General features: G+C 47.2%; 2 protein-coding genes across 3 annotated transcripts in view; one reads left to right on the forward strand and one right to left on the reverse strand.

The window, feature by feature from the left end:
* The window catches only part of NQO2 (N-ribosyldihydronicotinamide:quinone dehydrogenase 2), a 154,858-nt gene that overhangs the window by 95,931 nt on the left and 38,961 nt on the right, over positions 1-19,966 (reverse strand). The window lies entirely within an intron of this gene.
* Positions 5,936-19,966, forward strand: part of LOC141052808 (uncharacterized) — a 30,460-nt gene continuing 16,429 nt past the window's right edge. Inside the window, exons 1-3 of the mRNA XM_073550114.1 lie at positions 5,936-5,981; positions 7,960-8,116; positions 8,228-9,193. Of these exons, the coding sequence (XP_073406215.1) occupies positions 5,936-5,981; positions 7,960-8,116; positions 8,228-9,193 (1,169 nt within the window). The remainder of the gene's footprint in view (positions 5,982-7,959; positions 8,117-8,227; positions 9,194-19,966) is intronic.

Here is a 19,966-nt window from a genome sequence, read left to right on the forward strand (position 1 = left end):
TCTGGGATTCCTGATGGCACACATACTCCACCCTACCTAAAGGATGTCGTGTCAACCTGGACTGTGTGTGGTCCCATACTCCTTCAGGCCATTCTGGCAGGCTTAAGGAAGAGGGGCCGTAAAGGGGGGGTACTGTAACAACCTTGCTGACGTCACTGCATGGCCTCCCCTCCCCCGCACACCAACTTACCTTCTGCTTCAATCCATGCTGTGAAATCTGTCTGTTGCCAGCCCTGAGCTCCATGTGCTATGCCTCTTGTTTTCCTGCTTGCTCTCCATGTTTCCTGACTGTGTGTATAGGGGTGCGGCGCCTGAACTCTCTGGTTCTTATGCAGTCTGGGTGCACCTGGGTAATCTGTCCTTGACCAATCACCTGGAGCCCTTGACTATTTAGTTTCACCACTCCCACTGATACATTGCCTGTGCAATGTCTATACTCAGTTAGCTCCTTGCTGCTGAACTAGCCAGGCCCTGTTCTGTGTATCTCCTTCTCTGTAGGAATACTCTGTCTCGCTTTGTACCTTGTCCGCCTGCCAGGAGGCAGAATATCCCGGCCCTTGAGTCTTGTTCCCTGTACCTTGTCCGTACTCTGTCTGCCTGCCAGGAGGCAGAATATCCTGGTCCTTGTGTCTTTGTCCCTGTGTCTCTGTCTGAACTCAGTCTTACCTCTGTCTGTCAGTCTCCTTGTTTGTGGTTCCTTCTCTGCCGTGTCTTTCCTTGTGTCCTCCCTGTGTGTGCATCGGCACCCTCGCAGCTTTATCTGTGTTCCGCACTCCTGCGGCTCTGCCTGCTCCGCACTCCTGCGGCTCTGCCTACCTGCATCTCCTGTGTGAACAGGTCCAAACCTGTTCTCTCATATACCACACCTTCCTGCCTATATCCATACCTGCATCTCCTGTGTGAACAGGTCCAAACCTGTTCTCTCATATACCACTCCTGCTTGCCCTGTGTCTCCAAGCCGTGTCCGCTTGCCCAGTGTCTCCAAGCCGTGCCCACTTGCCCAGTGTCTCCAAGCTGTGCCCACTTGCCCAGTGTCTCCAAGCCGTTTCCACTTGCCCAGTGTCTCCAAGCCGTGCCTGCTTGCCCAGTGTCTCCAAGCCGTGCCCACTTGCCCAGTGTCTCCAAGCCGTGCCCACTTGCCCAGTGTCTCCAAGCCGTGCCCACTTGCCCAGTGTCTCCAAGCCGTGTCTCCAAGCCGTGCCTCCAAGCCGTGCCTCCAAGCCGTGCCTGCCTGCCAGTGTACCAAGCCGTGCCTGCTTGCCCAGTGTCTCAGCCTGCTTGTCACTCGCACCTGTCCAGGTGTCCTGTTCCCGAGTGGGATCAGCAGCCACAGCCAGACACCACCCTGGAGTGGCACCCGGCAGCTACCTGCCGCACAAGCCTGACCTCACCATCAGAGGCTCCAGTGAAGACCAAGGTAGCTGTCGCAGTCACGCCCCTTCCAGGGTAGTCTGGTCTGTGGCACAGTGGGGCCACAACCCCCGGCTCGCGCCATTCAGCCAAGGCGCGAGCGTGACACCTGTCTTTCTTCGGGACTATGAGGAGATTGGAGTAGAACCATGAAACCCACTTGTGCCAGGGAACGGATACTATTATTCCTGTGCGTAGTAGGGAAGAGACGCCCTGGAAAATACCTAGGGAAGAGAAGTGCTCTTCTCACCGGTAGCATCTGAAATTATTTGGTCCAGCTTGGACCCAAACAGTCTAAAGCCTTAGAAGGAAAGGTTAGTAAGAGACTTTTTAGACGTGGATCCGCATTCCATACTTTCAACCAGAGAATGCGGTGTATAGCAATGATGTTGCTGGTAGCCCTGGCAGAACAGCCAGCTGCATCCAAGGAGGCAGTCAGAAGATATTTGCTGGCATGGGCAATCTGGTCTGCTAAGTCTACCAATTCATCTGCAAAAGGCTGCTGCTAGAATACCCTGAAGTAGCATTCTTGCACAGGCAGACATGGACTTTGCCACCTAGGTGGAGGAAAAAGTGGGACAGAGGGAGGCGCCAGCTGTTTCAAAGGTTGAGTTATCCAAGGACTCCATCTGCCTATCCGTAGAGTCCTTAAGAGATGTACCGTCTGGCAAAGACAAGACTGTCTCGGGTCAACATTAGGGGACTCTGTTCATCTACTAAGGAGGTCTGGGCTAAAGGGATAAAGGATGTCTAGCCACTTTCTTCCCGGGAAGTGCTTTTCAGGGTGTTCCCAGTGTTTAGACATGATTGCCTTAAATTCCTTGTGATTGGGAATGGTCCGGGAAGAATGTTTCACCCATTTGAAGAAAACGGAGTGCTCCTGAGCAGGTACCTCGTTCTCCTTTAGGTTAAGAGCTTGGCACTTGCCAAGCTAAGGTAATTGACCATGTCCTGCACTTTTGAGACCTGGTCCGTATCAGACTCAGACTGGGAATCCGCATTTGACCCAAAAACCGCCTCCGAGGAAGGGGCATGGGGTGAGGACAGAATATTAGTGGATGCAGAGGGACCCGGAGAACTGGAAAGGGCCCACTTACTTGACTTTGTACCTGATCTGTCCCTGTGGAGATTGTGGTCAGGTAGATACGAATCACCAACAGAGGTGTTCGGAGCACTAGTGACTGTAGACAAGAGTGGAAGTCATTACAGGAACTGGACCAGGGACTGTGATATTTTTGTCAGGTCAGAGACTGACTGTGACATAGCAACAGCCCACTCCGGAGGGAGGGTTGTGCACTCATCCCGGGTGTTAGGGGGCTCCTGTAGGGCAAACATGGTAGAAGGACTGCAGAACTGGCAGAAAGGAAACAGACTGACCTGAAGACCACTTTCTTTACAGAGGGTACAGGTGTAATGAATCACAGTAGGCTTAGAGGAGCAAGAAGAAGCCTCTCTAGGGTTGTGGAAATACTGCTGTAGCAAAGCAGAGACAAAAAGAGATAGATCAAAGCCTACCTGATGTCAGTGACGACCAGCAAATAACTGTGTGGTTGGCTGTGTCCCCCTTTGTGCAGATATCTGCAGGTCAGAAGAGAACGCAGGGTATGGCAGTAAAACAGAGGACAGCGAGCTGCAGAGACACACAGAGGCTGATATAGCATCGGCTGTGCTGTGTAACAGCAAGTCTGATGCACTGCGGTGGGCATGCAGGTCTGCCATCTGGTGAAAAAAGAAAGTATTCATCCGATTGACTGACATGCTGGGGATGTGAACAGCCAGGAATATCTGCCAGCTGATGAAACAGAAAGTCCCCCACCGATTGGATGACACACTCGGTGCGCGAGCAGCCAGGAAGGGGAAGCTCCGTGAAAGGAGCAAAAAGCGCGCCGAACCAGCATGTGCTTTGATGCGGGGGGGGAGTACCAGACAGAGCAGGAAAAGGAAGAAGAGGAAAGCCATCCTATTGGTTAAAAAGGGCACGCAATTCAAAAGCATGATATTGAAGCCGGGAAGAGTTGTGGCCAGCAAAAGAAAGGGGGGGTGCCCCCAAGCACTGAACCCGGCCAGGAAAAAATGGCCATGGCTGTGCAGGCTTGTCCCCTACCAATGCCGCCCTGTCCCGTGATGAAGGGACAGCGATCCTTCCCTAGCCTGATGTTTGCAGCTGCGGAGGGAAAGGAGGGGGACATACCTGTGAGGTGGGTCCCGGTCCCTCTGCTGTGATGAGGATATCTTCAGGAGCCCTCATGGTGGATGAGGGTCACTGGAATGAATAATCCTCCTTCTCGCACCATCTCCAGATGGCGCAGAAGACAGTGTCAACCCCTTACAAGAAGGGGGAAAGCCACCACTGGTGACCACCGTCTTCCTCCCAGCCCTCTACAAGGAAAGGGGTGAGGTGGAGAAAAGGCTAGGATCAGCCACCACAAATCGACCTGAACATCCGTGAAGGTGACACACTGCTCTTTTGGTCACATAGGTACGGAAAAACAGGGTGAGAAAGTACACCCTGTTACCCTAAAAAAAGGACCTGAAAAACAAAGGGAAAACATTAAAAAATAACAGGAAACCTGAAAAGGAAAATGCAGATCTTGGATCAGATCCAGGTTTGCCTCCTACTGACACTAAACTTAAACTGAAGTGCTTTGTGCCAGTCGGTGGGTGTATACTGCGGGGGGGGGCTACCTTTTTCTTTTTTGCCTAGTGTCAGACTCCTAGCGACAGTAGCATATACACGATTACCTGTGTCCCCCAATGAAGCGATAAAGAAACATAAATTCCGCACGAATATGGCATATTCGGATTCGTGATCAGAAACATGAGCAAAATTTTATAAAAACTGTAAAATTCGGTAAAAAGTGCGGGAAAATATTTGTGTTGCCACAAACGTATTTTCAGCACTTTAGCAACGATAATGGTGGTGTTTCTTGAGCGTTTGGCACATGTTTGATGAGGGAAGGAGGTTTGCAGAGCTCAGAGGCACGGCTTTTTTGCAAACAGGTTTTTTCCACCTAATTTTATGTGTGCATATTGCGGCTAGCCAATCATGGCGCAGGAAACACCCACAATGTCTTGACAATGGCTTGTGTCTTTGGCTGCTAAAATCACATGTCCCTCTCCATATAAATAGCGGACATCTTGTTTTAGCGCCCTTTTGACACTATAGAGAGGTTGCTCCTAACGCTGGCACTGTTGCTGAATATGATACAGCCCGCGGTATCCCACATTGTCATGTTGTAGAGGTGATATGAACCTGTCTGCAGACCTAACGCACATAAAAAAAAAAGTATAATATTTTCTGTTGCGAAATGTGATACAGCCCGCCGTATCCCACATTGTCATGTTGTGGCAGTGATATGAGCCTGTCTGCAGACCTAATGTGCATTAAAAAAAATATAATATTTTCTGTTGCTGAATGTGATAAATCCCACCGTATTCCATGTTGTAATTTTGCGGCAGTGATATGAAGCTGTCTGCAGACCTCATGCACATTAAAATGTTTATTTTTTTCTGTTGATAAACGTGATACAGCCCGCTATAACCAACCTTAAGACGAGATGGTTCTGCCTCCATCCTAGTCAGGTCAGGGTTAATTCTATTCCTCCCCATATTGAAGAAGCCCATTTGTGAAACTGCGCTCGTAAGGCGCAGGGCCTGGAGACAGTACTTCTGCCTAGCCGCACTATACCTCAGCATTCAACACCTATTTCAGGTAAAATTTTCATATAGAGCCTTTATATAGGGATGCCGTTCTTTTTTGTTGCCTTGCTGTATTATGATTTTGAACAAGTCTGCCCAAAAGGTTTTTCTGTCACTTTGTCTTTATAGCTTTATTTCTTCATGGTTTTCTTTATGCAATCATATTATTAAAATTACATCTCTTTATCCATGAATTTCCTTCATTGTCAGCTTATATAGTGGCATTGTTATCTTTTTACAATTTTCCTTTTGTTTTTTGGCTGCACTTTTTCAAACACATACATTTTTTGGCACAATCTGCTGTTCTTCTCCCTGATTATTTGGAGGTTATCCCCCCTTTTTCCCCCTGTCTTCTTAATACACGTTTTTAAATTTTGCATTCAATAAAAATTATATTTTACTTTTTCTCTTGAGTCACTTTTTACTGCCATGGCACCTACCATAGCTGTTTATGTATTAATTAGGGTTAATTATTTAGCCTCTCTTTGGTTCTGGGGCAGCTATTTAATGTGGGTTGTTCCTGGGATGGCGTGCCTCCCCAACGTGCGTTTTGGCACTCAGGAGTGGAGCATGCGGCTCCATGTACTGCATGCTCCGCTCCTGAGTGCTGGCAGCAGTGCCGAGTATTAACATGGGAGATTCGGCCATATTCCTCGCATGTGTGATCCCGGCCTGATCATGAGTGTGAGCGTGAGTGTGATTGTCAGCGTGAGTGTGAGCATCAGCGTGTGAGCATGAGTGTGAGTCAGCGTGTGAGCGTGGGCGTGAGTGTCAGCGTGGGAGCATCAGCGTGTGAGAATGAGCGTGAGTGTCTCAGCGTGTGAGAATGAGTGTGAGCGTCAGCTTGTGTGAGCATCAGTGTGAGCTTGAATGTGAGTATCAGCATGTGAGTGTGAGCGTCAGCATATGAGGGTCAGCGTGTGAGCGTCAGCATGAGTGTGAGCGTCAGTGTGTGTGTGTGTCAGCGTGAGTGTGAGTGTGCTGTCCCATCTAAAGTTATGATTATATGCTTTATATAGATTGTGTTGTTACCATTCTTTGTGTTTAGTCTTGCATTTGGTCTGCTGCCACCTGCTGGTCTTTTTCTGTATAGCAGCCTGCAGCTAATTAATTCTAGTACATGCCTTCCACTTCCCGGTCAGGTCACTCCTTCTCTTCCTGCTGGTGGCCATTCTAGTTTCATTTTCACCCCGGAGAGACACGCTTAGGCCTCTTTCACACATCAGGTTTTCGCCTTCAGGCGCGATCCGGCGCTTTTGACAGAAACCGGATCCGGCGAAATGCAATGCCGGATCCGGTTTACTCCCCATTGACTTGCATTTGCGCCGGATGGCCATGCGTTTCATCCGGTTTGCGCCGGATCCGGCAATGTGTCGCAATGTGTCGCGATCCGGCGTCTGGATAAAACGTCTACTGTAACGTTTTTTGTCTCCGGCGAAAAAGCCGGACACGCCGGATCCGGCGCGTCCGGCTTTTTCACACAATGAAAGCCTATGAGCGCCGCAATGCGCTGGATCCGGCGAAAGCCTGATCCGGCGGCCGGATCCGGTTTTTTGGTCTGAGCATGCTCAGTAGCTCTGCCCACAAGACATATATAAAAGCAAGACAGTGGGACCCACAGCCACACCCAACATGCCACCCAAGACAGCAACCAGGCGCAGGAGAAGGCAGGAGACATCTGCAGCAGCACCATCAGCACCACCCCAATTGGAGCAGCATGCTGAACAACGGGAGGGGAGTCCAGCAGCAGATGAGAGACGGTAATTATCAAATCACCCATTCCTCCAAACTAGGGCTATTGAATATCAAGATATTCATTGGCCCTTTGTTTCTCTTTATTCAACAGCCGCCCAATAGATGCAGCAGCAGCAGCAGCAGAAGCAATGGCAGCAGCTGGAACACCACCCACAGGCATGGAGTGTGGCCACCAGGAAGACAGCACATCATCTTCTGGGAGCCCTCCCTCGCATCGTCAGCGTTTGACGGTAAGTTTTTATTTCCAAAATCCATCTTCTCTGTAATATATGTCTATTCATGGCCTTTTATTTCAAAACAGGAATCACAAGATGAAGAGGAGCTCCCAGAAGAAGAAGGAAGGGGTGGACAGACACCTGGAGTGGGCTCACAATTGGTAAGTTTTTTGCATCAAACGCAGAAACACAACATCACACTACACACAACACATAGAAAACAATGTTCTGCAGACCACACACAGCAAACAAATGCCTACATCCAAAGACATAACTTTTTTTGTTTTCTTCTCTAGTCTTCCCAATCTGGTGCATGGCCAAGAGGTCCTCGCAGTGCCTCCCAGGGTCGTCGGCGACAGCAACGCGGCGGTCACCAGCGTGTAAGTATAAATATTTTTGCTTTTTTTTTTTGCACTTTTTATTTCATTTCTTTTGTGGAGGCTAATTATGTTATTTTTGTCTTTTTCTTTAACAGCCTTCACAGCGTGCTCCCGACTCTGACGTTGAGGATGGAGGGATTGATGTGGACCGCCTCATCGATCTCGTCAGAGAAAGGGAGCCGCTCTGGAATATGGCTGACCGCCGCCACGTTGACCTGATCGTTACCCGACGACTCTGGGAGGAAATCTGTTCGCTCCTTGTGGGACGCTGGGAGGACCTCGATGTTCGGGCCCAGATTACAGAGCGTAAGTATATACAGTACCGGTTGCTTGATTTAAACCAGTGTTTCCCGAACTCCAGTCCTCGTGGTCCCCACGGATCATGTGTTCAGGATTTCTATTTACTATGGAAATCCTGAAAACATGACCCCTGGGGACCATGAGGACTGGAGTTTGGGAAACACTGATGTTGTATACTAACCACTCCTTTCTCGTTTCAGGGAACAGAATTGTGAATCGGTGGCGGTCTGTGAGAGATCGTTTCAAGAAGGAGTTCAATAAAGAGATGCGGGCCCCGAGTGGATCTGGAGGACGCAGGAGCAAGTACAAGTACGCAGAAGCCCTGTCGTTCCTCCGGGAAACAATGGTCACCAGAAGGTAAATATTACACACCACATGTGAAAAAAAATGTTAGATGTAAATTTTTTTTTCAGCCAGGGCCATACCATGTCAGTATTTTAATTGTTTTTTTTTCTCTTTATTCCACAGCACGGTGAGCAGCACTCGGGAGCCGGCACGATTGGACCCTTCTGAGGCGATCCCTGAGGAGACCGGCACCGAGGGACACTTCGACCGCCCCGGTACATCTGCACCTTCCCAGCCTTCCCACACATTCGACCCATCTGTCCCATCCACCAGCACAGGAGCATCGTGGCCGCCTACATTACATGAAGCTGCTGGTGAGGAGATCGCTTTCCCTTTACCCCACCCTTCTGCCCCTGCCACCTCTAGTACACCTGCGGGTACTGGGCGGCAGCGGCAGAGGGGTCAGGAAAAGACTTATGCGCCAGAGTTCTTGCATCTGAATGCATCTTTCCAGAACTGTCTAAAAGTCTTGTCAGAGCAAATCTCCGCAGGCTATCAGCAGATCAACTCCAGCATTCTGGAGGTGAAGACACTTCTGCAAACCATGCATTCAGAAGCAAGATCTTCGCCAAACCACACCTTTTTCAGGTGTGTTGTGGAGCGCATGGAAACACTCTCTCCTGCCCAGCAGATGCATGTAATGCATTCATGCCACGCTGCTCTCCAGCAAGTTACCTCCCAACCTCCTCCTCCCACCACAGTAGTTCCTCCACCTGCACCCCCTCCAGCCACTTTCCATCCTCCCCCTCCTATTACATCTACACCCCCTCCAGCCACTTTCCATCCTCCCCCTCCTATTACATCTACACCCCCTCCAGCCACTTTCCATCCTCCCCCTCCTATTACATACCATCCACCTCCAGCCACTTTCCATCCTCCCCCTCCTATTACATACCATCCACCTCCCCAGCACCATCCACCTCCCCAGCACCAGCAACCTCCCCAGCACCAGCAACCTCCCCAGCACCAGCAACCTCCACAGTACCTGCAAACTCCCCAGTACCAGCAACCTCCCCAGTACCAGACATCTCCCCACTTCCAGCAACCTGCCCCGTACCAGACATCTCCCCACTTCCAGCAACCTGCCCCGTACCAAACTCCTTCCCCATTCAAACTTGCCATCAACATCATCTGCTCCTACAGTCCCTGCCCAACCCTCCACTCCACCACCCACCACCTCTTCTGCTTCCCACATGTCCACCCATTCTGTAGTTTTTTCCACACCTTCACCTCTAACTGTTCCTTCCCCACCACGATCCCAGTCCTCTCTCCACACTCCCAGTGTCGAAGTGTCCCGCAGCCCCTACAGCAGTATTTCCACCACACACTACACAGAATTATAATGTGTGTATTTAAATAAAAATGACCAGTTTTATGGTTTCAGTTTTATAGTTTCAAATTTTTATTAAACATGTTTATTAACATTTTAAAAAAGTTTACTAAAAAAAACATTTTTCAATAAAAGTTAAATTATTTTACACTGGTTGTCTGTCATTTCTTTCTGCGGCGAAAAAGGTTAAATACAGGGTATTTAAAAGGTGAAATGGTATTCAAAACTAGGTATATAACTGTGGGTAAATTTTAGCTTTTTGCCACAGTTGTGTTCCTGGTTGTGTTTGAAGCAAAGTATTTCACCTAAAAAGTTGTGTTTATTGTTGGTGATTTCCTAACAATGTACACAACTTTTGTTAAAAGGTGAAATACTTTGCATAAAACACAACCAGGTACACACCTGTGGCCTAAAGCTAAAAATAGAGACCATGACAAGATAGCCAACTTTGGTTGGCAAAGGTATATACTGTTGGTACAGAAGGTACACAAGTTTGGTTAGGGCACAAATCTTTCACACTCTGTCATCCTGCCAGTGTACTCTGCCTTGAGGTGACATAAAGTATAGTGCAAAATTGTCCCTCATTACTGAAACCGTCACAGAACTTCTAGTGGTAATGTCATGGTAATCTTGCAAGGTGGTTTCTTCAGAGGTGTCCTCAATGGAAATGGGTTCCTTGCAGATAACAAAATTGTGGAGTACCACGCACGCTTTGATCACCTCGTCCACAGTTTCTGTCTTGAGGTTGATCGCAGTCAATAGGACCCGCCATTTGGCTGTCAGAATACCAAAGGTACATTCAACCATTCTTCTTGCTCTTGTGAGGCGGTAATTAAAAATGCGTTTTGGTCTTGTCAATCCTCTGCTAGAGTACGGTTTCAAAAGGTGTTCTGACAGCTGGAAGGCTTCATCCCCTACACAGACAAATGGCATAGGTGGACCAGATGTTTGCGGCAGCGGTCTAGGTGGTGGGAACTGGAAGGTGTTTCCATACAGTTTACGCCCCATGGCAGACAGTTTGAAAACTTGAGAGTCATTGGAGCGGCCATAGGCCCCAATATCAACCGCAATAAATTTGTATTCCGCGTCAGCGATGGCCATGAGGACAATTGAAAAATATTTCTTGTAATTGAAATATTCCGATCCCGATCCAGCTGGCTTTACAATGCGGATATGTTTCCCGTCCACAGCGCCCAAGCAGTTTGGAAACTGACATATCTGTTGAAACTTGTCAGCAATTTCAATCCACCTCTCTGTTGTGGGCTCTGGTAAAAACTCTTCAGCTAAGGAGTCCCACAGTGCACGGCATGTGTACTTCACAATTCCAGATATGGTGGAAATCCCGAGTCTGTACTGGAAATGCAGTGACGAAAGGGATTCTCCAGTTGCAAGAAATCTGTGGGGAATTAACAAACAATAAATTAGTTTTAAATCACAGCATTACATACCAAAACTGACCTATAACACTTGGAGATACAAATTACCACCAACACGATTGCAGTGAAAGTGTGCTCTGATGCGATCACATCCAATAAATGTGGCTTACCTTAAAGTCACCATCAGACGCTCTGCGGGTGAAACAGAGAAGCGGCAATAGGTGTCCGCTTTTCTTATGCGGTGTGCAATGCGCTCCACCAAGTAATCAAAATTCTCCATTTTCATCCTAACACATCCAAAAAATTTATCCGGGTTTCGTCGAAGGTCCATGCAGAGTGTAGAATAGACCCCACGCGTCATTCTCTTGGCTGTGATGGGGTGGATCCACAAACGTCGTCTACGATGCCTGATGCGCTGCTGTCTCGCTCTCTCCTTCTCCAGAACAATCACCCTCAAACGATTTGCCTCCGCTATAAAATCCGCCAAATTCTTCAAAATATTTCCAATGACAACATCCATCTTCGCCAGTAACTTGCTCTTCTCTCCAACCTGCACTTTCTCCTCTACAACCTGTCAAAGAAGGGCTGTAGGAACATGCTATATATAGTTTTCCAGTAGCCAATCCCGTTCGGAAGGCCACAAGGGTCAATTTTAAAAACCGGATCCGGCGTAATCCGTCGAAAAACGGATAGAAAAACGGATGAACCGGATGAGACGGATCCGGTTTTGTCTGTCAAGAAAAAGACGGATCCGGCAGAAAACCGGATCCGGCACATCAGGTTTTACTAAACATTTGCCGGATCCGGCGTTCCGGCACGACGCCGGATCGCGCCTGACGCCGAAAACCTGATGTGTGAAAGTAGCCTTACCAGGCTGTGAAAGGCATCAGTTTTTTGACCACACACAATTTGCTCACCTTGCTAGCAATTCGCTGCACACACATTGCTGTATCACTTTGGTCGTTACATCTGCACGTCTGGAGAACCTACTGCATTGCCAATTGTGTGCTGTATGTCCAGATCTCCAAATAAACCGACCTAGCGGTGTAGGGAAATGATCTCCAAATAAACAAGTCTGGACTTCACAATATCTGGTGTGTATCATCTCTCCGGACGCATGAACAGCAAAACACCAACAATGGTCCTGTCTGCTCTGCATTGAGGAAACGGAAGGTAGGAATCTCTCCCAGCCCCAATCAACTACACCTCCATTTGCCTCATGTGGGGACGGAACAGTGAGCGTGTGAGTGTGAGCATCAGCATGAGCGTGAATGTCAGCGTGAGTGTGAGCGTTAGCATGAGTGTGAATGGATAAGCACACTGAAACAGCAGAATTGTGATTGCAGCTCTGGAGGTGACTGAAGGATAAGACACGATGTACCAGCAGAATATTGACTACAGCTCTGGAGGTGACTGGAGGATAAGACACGATGTACCAGCAGAATAGTGACTGCAGCTCTGAAGATGACTGTAGGATAAGACACGATGTACTGTAACAGCAGAAAAGTGACTGCAGCTCTGGAGGTGACTGTCTCTCCCCATTTGTGCTGCCTCTATCCCGTGTCTTGTCTCTCTCCCCATGTGTGCTCTCCATGCCCCTGTCCCCTCTCCCCATGTGTGCTCTATGCCCCTGTGCCTTGTCTCTCGCCTCATGTGTGCTCTCTATCCCCCTTTGTGCTCATCCCCCTGTGCCTTGTCTCTCTCCCCATGTGTGCTCTCTATCCCCTTGTGCCTGGTCGCTTTCCCTCCTATGCATGCCTCTCTCCCCTGCATGTCCCTCTCCCCATGGGTTGCTCTCCCTCCTGTGCACTCCTCTCCCCTGTATGTCTCTCCCCATGGGTCGGTCTCCCTCTTATGCAGTCCTCTCCCCCTGCATGTTTCTCTCGCCATGGGTCGCTCTCCCTCCTATGCACTCCTCTCCCCCTGCATGTCTCTCTCCCCATAGGTCACACTCCGTCCTATGCACTCCTGTACCCCCTGCATGTCTCTCCCCATGAATCGCTCTCCCTACCATGCAATCCTCTCCCCCCTGCATGTCTCTCCCCATGGGTCGCTCTCCCTCCTATGCACTCCTCTCCCCCTGCAAGTCTCTCTACCTCCAATGCACTCCTCTCCCCCCTGCATGTCTCTCTCCCCATGGGTCGCTCTCCATCCTATGCACTCCTCTCCCCCTGCATGTTTGCTTGATACAGTGAGCAGCACCAACTAACAGAATCGTTGCTGCCTGCCATCCTCGGTGACTGTCTACTTGTCAGTATAAATTTGCAGTCACCAACAAAATGGCTCCACACTGTGTTCCTAAATGTCATCCTCTGTTTTCCCTTAGCAAACACCCAGAAGGGGAGGAGAGAAGTGACATCACACACGTCAGCAGATTCAGCCCATATTTACTGCAGTGCAGTAATGTGAGCTAGTTGTACACTAGGTTTTTGTCACATTTCAGTAGCTGCTCCCCCTATTGTTTAACCCCTTTCTGTCATGTGATGTACTATCCCGTCCATGTGCCCTGGGACTTAATTCCCAGGGACGGGATAGTACGTCACAGCGATCAGCGGCGCCCATGTGGTGAGCGCCGCTGATCGCAGCCGGGTGTCAGCTGATTATCACAGCTGACACCCGGCACAATGTGTCAGGGGTGGTCACGGACTGCCCCTGACACGTTAACCCCTTGCACACTGCGATCAAACATGATCGCGGTGTACCGGGGTTAAAGGGAAGCATCGGCAGGGAGGGGGCTCCCTCCGTGCTTCCCTGAGCCCCCCACAGCAGCGCAATGTGCAGCGCTGCTGCGGGAGGCTCCATCCCTGCAGGTCCCCGAATTCAAGATGGCGACGGGGACCTTCGGGGGCCTGCAGGGAGCTGGCTTCCTCATGCCTGCAAAGCGTAGGCAAGGAGGAAGCCTTGTGCAGTGCCTGTGACAGATCGCTAATCTGTCACGTGATGTGACAGATCAGCAATCTGCCACAGGACAGTGATGTCCCACTTGGGACAATGTAATAAAGTTAAAAAAAAAAAGTGTAAAAATAATTAAAAAAAGAAAAAAAAAATTTTTTCCCTAATAAATTCATTTTTTGGAAATAAAAAAAAAAAAAAAACACACAATAAAAGTACACATATTTGGTATCACCGCGTCCGTAACGACCCGCCCTATAAAACTGTCCCATTAGTTAACCCCTTTAGCGAACCCCTTAAAAAATAAAAAACTAAGCAAAAAATAATGATTTATTATCATACCGCCGAATAAAAAGTGCAATAATACGTGATCAAAAAGATGCATATAAATATCCGTGTACCGCTGAAAACGTCATCTTGTCCCGCAAAAAACGAGCCGCCATACAGCATCATCAGCAAAAAATAAAAAAGTTATAGCTGGCAGAATAAAGCGATGCAAAAATAATTATTTTTTATACAAAATTGTTTTCATTGCATAAAAGTGCCAAAACATAAAAAACTACCTAAATGAGGTATCGCTGTAACCGTACTGACCCGAAGAATAAAAGCGCTTTATCAATTTTACCGCAGGCGGAACGATGTAAACGCACCCCCCAAAAGAAATTCATGAAACGCTGGTTTTTGTTCATTCTGCGTCCCAAAAATCGGAATATATAAAGTGATCAAAAGATGTCACGTGCCCGAAAATGATACTAATAAAAACGCCAACGCGTCCCGCAAAAAATAAGACCTCACATGACTCTGTGCATCAAAATATGGAAAAATTATAGCTCTCAATATGTGGTGATGCAAAAACTATTTTTACAATAAAAAGCGTCTTTTAGCGTGCGACAGCTGCCAAAAATAAAAACCCGCTATAAATAGTTAATCAAGCCCCCCGTTATCACCCCCTTAGTTAGGGAAAAATAATAAAATTAAAAGAAAATGTATTTATTTCCATTTTCCCATTAGGGTTAGGGCTAGGGTTAGGGGTGTGTTGGGGTTAGGGTTGGAGTTATAATTGGGGGGTTTACACTGTTTGGGCACATCAGGGGCTCTCCAAATGCAACATGGCATCTGATCTCAATTCCAGCCAATTCTGCGTTGAAAAAGTCAAATGGTGCTCCTTCGCTTTCAAGCTCTGCCATGCGCCCAAACAGTGTTTTACCCCCACATATGGGGTATCAGCCTACTCAGGACAAATTGCAAAACAACTTTTGGGGTCCAATTTCTCCTGTTACCCTTAGGAAAATAAAAAATTGGGGGCAAAAATATCATTTTTGTGGAAAAAAAAATGATTTTTTTATTTTCACGCCCGGGCGTTATAAACTTCTATGAAGCACTTGGGGGTTCAAAGTGCTCACCACACATCTAGATAAGTTCCGTGGGGGGTCTAGTTTCCAAAATGGTGTCATTTGTGGGGTGTTTAAATAGTTTAGGTACATCAGGGGCTCTCCAAACGCACATGACACCCGCAGACAATTCCATCAAAGTCTGCATTCCAAAATGTCACCACTTCCCTTCCGAGCCCCGACGTGTGCCCATACAGTAGTTTTCTCCCACATATGAGGTATCAGCATACTCAGGACAAATTGAACAACTTTTGCAGTTCAATTTCTCCTGTTACCCTTGGGAAAATAAAGAAATTGGGGACTAAATGATCATGTTTGTGGAAAAAATACAATTTTTTATTTTCATGCCCTGGCATTATAAACTTCTGTGAAGCACTGGGGGAGGGTTCAAAGTGCTCACCACACATCTAGATAAGTTCCTTGGGGGGGTCTAGTTTCCAAAATGGTGTCATTTGTGGGGTGTTTCCACTGTTTTGGTACATGAGGGGTTTTCCAATCGCGACATGGTGTCCGATCTCAATTCCAGCCAAAAAAGTCAAATGGCGCTGCTTCCCTTATGAGCTCTGCCATGCGCCCAAATAGTCGTTTACACCCACATATGGGGTATCAGTGTACTCAGGACCAATTGCACAATAACTTTTAGGGTCCTGTTACCCTTGGAAAAATAAAAATTGGGGGTGAAAAGATCATTTTTGTGGAAAAAAATATGTTTTAATTGTACGGCTGTACGTTATAAACTTCTGTGAAGCCCTTGTGGGTTCAAAGTTCTCACCACATATCTAGATAAGTTCCTTGGGGGGTCTAGTTTCCAAAAAGGGGTCACTTGTGGGAGGTTTCCACTGTTTAGGTACATCAGGGGCTCTCCAAACGTGACATGGAGCCCAATCTGAATTCCAGAGAATTTTGCATTGAAAAAGTCAAACGGCGCTCCTTCCCTTCTGAGCTCTGCCATGCGCCAAAACAGTGGTTCCCCCCCACATATTAGGTATCAGCATACTCAGGACAAACTGCACAATAACTTTTGCAGTCCAATTTCTCCTGTTACCCTTGGTAAAATAAAAAAATTGAACCTGAAGTATTTTTTTTGTGAAAAAAAGTTAAATGTTCATTTTTTTTAAATATTCAAAAAATTCCTGTGAAGCACCTGAAGGGTTAATAAACTTCTTGAATGTGGTTTTGAGCACCTTAAGGGGTGCAGTTTTTAGAATGGTGTCACTTTTGGGTATTTTCTATCATATAGACCCCTCAAAGTGGCTTCAAATGTGATGTGGTCCGTAAAAATAAAATGGTGTTGCAAAAATGAGAAATCGCTGGTCAACTTTAACCCTTATAACTTCCTAACAACAAAAAAAATTTTGGTTCCAAAATTGTGCTAATATAAAGTAATCATGTGGGAAATGTTACTTATTAAGTTTTTTGTGTGCCGTATCTCTGTGATTTAAGGGCATAAAAATTCAAAGTTGGAAAATTGCGAAATTTTCAAAATTTTCGCCAAATTTCCGCTTTTTTCACAAATAAACGCAAGTTATTTGAATGAAATTTTACCACTAACATGAAGCACAATATGTCATGAGAAAACAATGTCAGAATCACTGGGATCCATGGAAGCGTTTCAGAGTTATGACCTCATAAAGGGACAGTGGTCAGAATTGTAAAAATTGGCCTGGTCATTAACGTGCAAACCACCCTTGGGGCTTAAGGGGTTAAAAAACTCCAAACAAAAACCATGCTTTGTCCTCAAATCAATTTTGCCACTGAATTTCGTCCGCAATACAACAATATCATTAAAAAATATATCCCCATTTTGCATAGAGATGCCAAACTTGCACTACTACTAAACGATGCTAATTTACGTTTTGTGGCCAGAAGGGCTCCTTCTTTGGGAGACATTTTATCCCCCAGTTTATTTTTGAGCAGTGAGATATTAAAAATAAAGCTTGATTAACCTATAAAGGTTTCTACAAATGTGGACACCACCCCTGTAAAATGTACACGTATGTGCAAAAAATAGAGAAGTTTTCATCAAGGGTGACTGGGATATCTTACCCTATAAAATCCTATATAAATTGTAACTCTGAGGGTGTGATTTACTACAGAGTGTAATGCATGTGGTTTACAATATGTGGGGGTGTGTGCTGTTCTGTCTAAGTTATGATTATATGGTTTATATAGATTGTGTTATATTACCATTCTTTGTGTAGTTGTCCTGCATTTGCTCTGCTGCCACCTGCTGGTCTTTCTTCTGTATGGCAGCCTGCAGCTAATTAATTCTTGCACATGCCTTTCACATCCGGGTCAAGGTTCAGGGCTTCTCTTCCTGCTAGTTTCCATTTTTAGTTTCATTTTCTGTGGGAGAGACATGCTTGTACCAAGCTGTGAAAGGCATCAGTTTTTCAACCACTTTGCTGCTCCACCTTGTTAACCAATTTGCTGCACACTTTGCTCACATCTTGTTTTTAGAATTCTGCACGTCTGGAGAACCTACTGCATTACCAATCATATGCTGTATGTCCAGATTTCCAAATAAACAAGTCTGGACTTCGCAATCTCTGGTGTGTATCATCTCTCCGCATGCTGAACAGCAACAATGGTCCTGTCTGCTCTGCATTGAGGAAATGGAAGGTCGGAATCTCTCCCAGCCCCAATCAACTTCACCTCCATTCGCCTCATGTGGGGACAGAACAGTCGAAAAACTGCCATGAGCCCAGCCAGAATTACCCTTACTTCCCTATCCACATGCCTGCGCTCTGCCTGCTCACATACTGCAGCCCTGCCCTGCTAAGAAACTCTGCAGTGTCACCCCAGACCGCATTGTGCATAGATACTCTGTGTATTATATAACATTGCTGCAGATTGTCGGACTGCAAAACCCTACAATTCTCCAAAAACACATTGGGAATCTTATCAGGACGTCTTAACTAAAGGCCCCTTTACATTTAGCGATGCACCAGCGATCCCGACCATGATACGACCCGGTCAGGATCGCTGGTGCATCACTAAGTGGTCGCTAGTGAGCTGCCACACAGGCAGATCTCACCAGCGATGTAGCAATGCTCGGCGGACGTACTTACCTTCCAGACGAAGCGATGACCGCCGTCTTCCGCCCATGTCCATAGCTCGCTCATTGGCGAGAAATGGAGCTGCGCGATCAGCGATAGCCAGCGGGGTAGCCGGTTGGAGGCAAGTATCACATGTAGCGATATCGCTAGCGATATCGCTGCAGCGTCACAAAATCGGTGACGCTTTAGCGATATCGCTGGCGATATTGCTATGTATAAAGCCCCCTTAAGCTGCACTGTGATTTCCAGCCCCCAATTCAAAAGTTCAGCTTCTTAAAGAGACAGCGCACCTTAAATCAAAATGGCTGAAAAAGACCCTGCACAGTCTCTCACTGCCGAAACAGAGCAAATACAACCCGATACTGTCCATTATGAAGAGGGGGAAACAGAACCAGCTTCACAAACAGACCAAGACTCACGACCAAGACGCTCTGTCAAACCAACCATAAAGGCTGTTGAAAACTATCACAATACGAAGGAGGAGTTCAATGACAACCTGGACGACCTATGGGAATGAGTCACCTCCCTTATGTCAAACATCCAATGCCATAAAAATGATGCAGCGAGTCTACTTGTCACTATAAAACGGCTAGACACAGCCCACGGAAGATACAAGAGACTGTCCGCAAGGTAAGTTGCCTTCCTAAAAGACTCTAATATTGATGAAGCCTCATCAGAGTTAAGCAAAGTGGATTGCACAGAAAGAGAAAGGGACGCCTCCGTGCAAGACGCCAAAGATAAAGCGGAGCTCCATATCGCTCATATGCAAGAAGCTAGATCTCACAGGTCAGGCTCTTCTCGGTCATACATATCATCCTGCTCAAGGACTTCAACCCTCAGGAACAGAATCCTAGAGGCACATTTAAACACAGAGCGATCCAAACTAAGACGTTCCTACACAGAAAAGAAAACAGAAGCAGAAGCCAAGAAAGCAGAGGCCCAAGCAAAGATTCTTCAAACTCAAATGGAGGAAAAAAAATCATGTTAGCTGAAGTAAAAATACTCGAGCAAGCATTGAAGCAAAACTTTGACCCGATTTGCCTACCACCACTGGAAGAAGAGGACCCAGCTGTCCGTACCAGTGATTACGTGCAGAAACAGATATCTGCAGCACACACCTTCTCCAGCGACGTGCAACCCAACAATGTGGAAGCGTCCAAGTCAGCCCAGCTTACGGTGCCAGAGGTTAAACCACAGCTCAACCATGCAGCAACATCATTCTACCCGGGAACAATTCACCCTTCCATGCCACACAACTTATACACCCAAGGGGCAACACAAGCTAACACAGTAACAAGGAGTGAAGGATCAGACATGTCCGAGTTTGCCAGGTTTATGGTGAGCAAAGATCTAAATCAGCACCAGCCTCTCAATGTTTGACGACTGTGCAGAGAACTACAGAGCCTGGAAAGCAACCTTCAAGGCCACCATTGCGGACCTCAACCTATCCGCTGAACAGGAGCTCGACCTCATGGATAAATGGTTGGGTCCTGACTCCACAAACCGTATCAAGAGTATTTGGACCGTCTACATGGGGCAAGCTGAAGCAGGTCTCAGCTCTGGATGAGACTCGAAAGAACCTATGGCAGCGCTGAAGCCATAGAAAAGTCCCTATTCAAGAGACTGCAGAACATTCCAAGGATCACCCTTAAGGAAGCCCACAAGCTTCTGGACTTAAGTGATCTGCTTATGGAACTGGAACTTTCAAATAGAGACCCTCGTCTGTCTGGATTGTGCTACCTGGACACCGCCCATGGGGTGAATCCAATCGTCTCAAAGCTGCCACATAGTCTGCAAGAGAAGTGGGCAGTGTG

Source organism: Dendrobates tinctorius, unplaced genomic scaffold (genome assembly GCF_039654945.1).
Source record: "Dendrobates tinctorius isolate UK_male_01 unplaced genomic scaffold, ASM3965494v1 ptg000163l, whole genome shotgun sequence".
NCBI classification, from domain to species: Eukaryota; Metazoa; Chordata; class Amphibia; order Anura; family Dendrobatidae; genus Dendrobates; species Dendrobates tinctorius.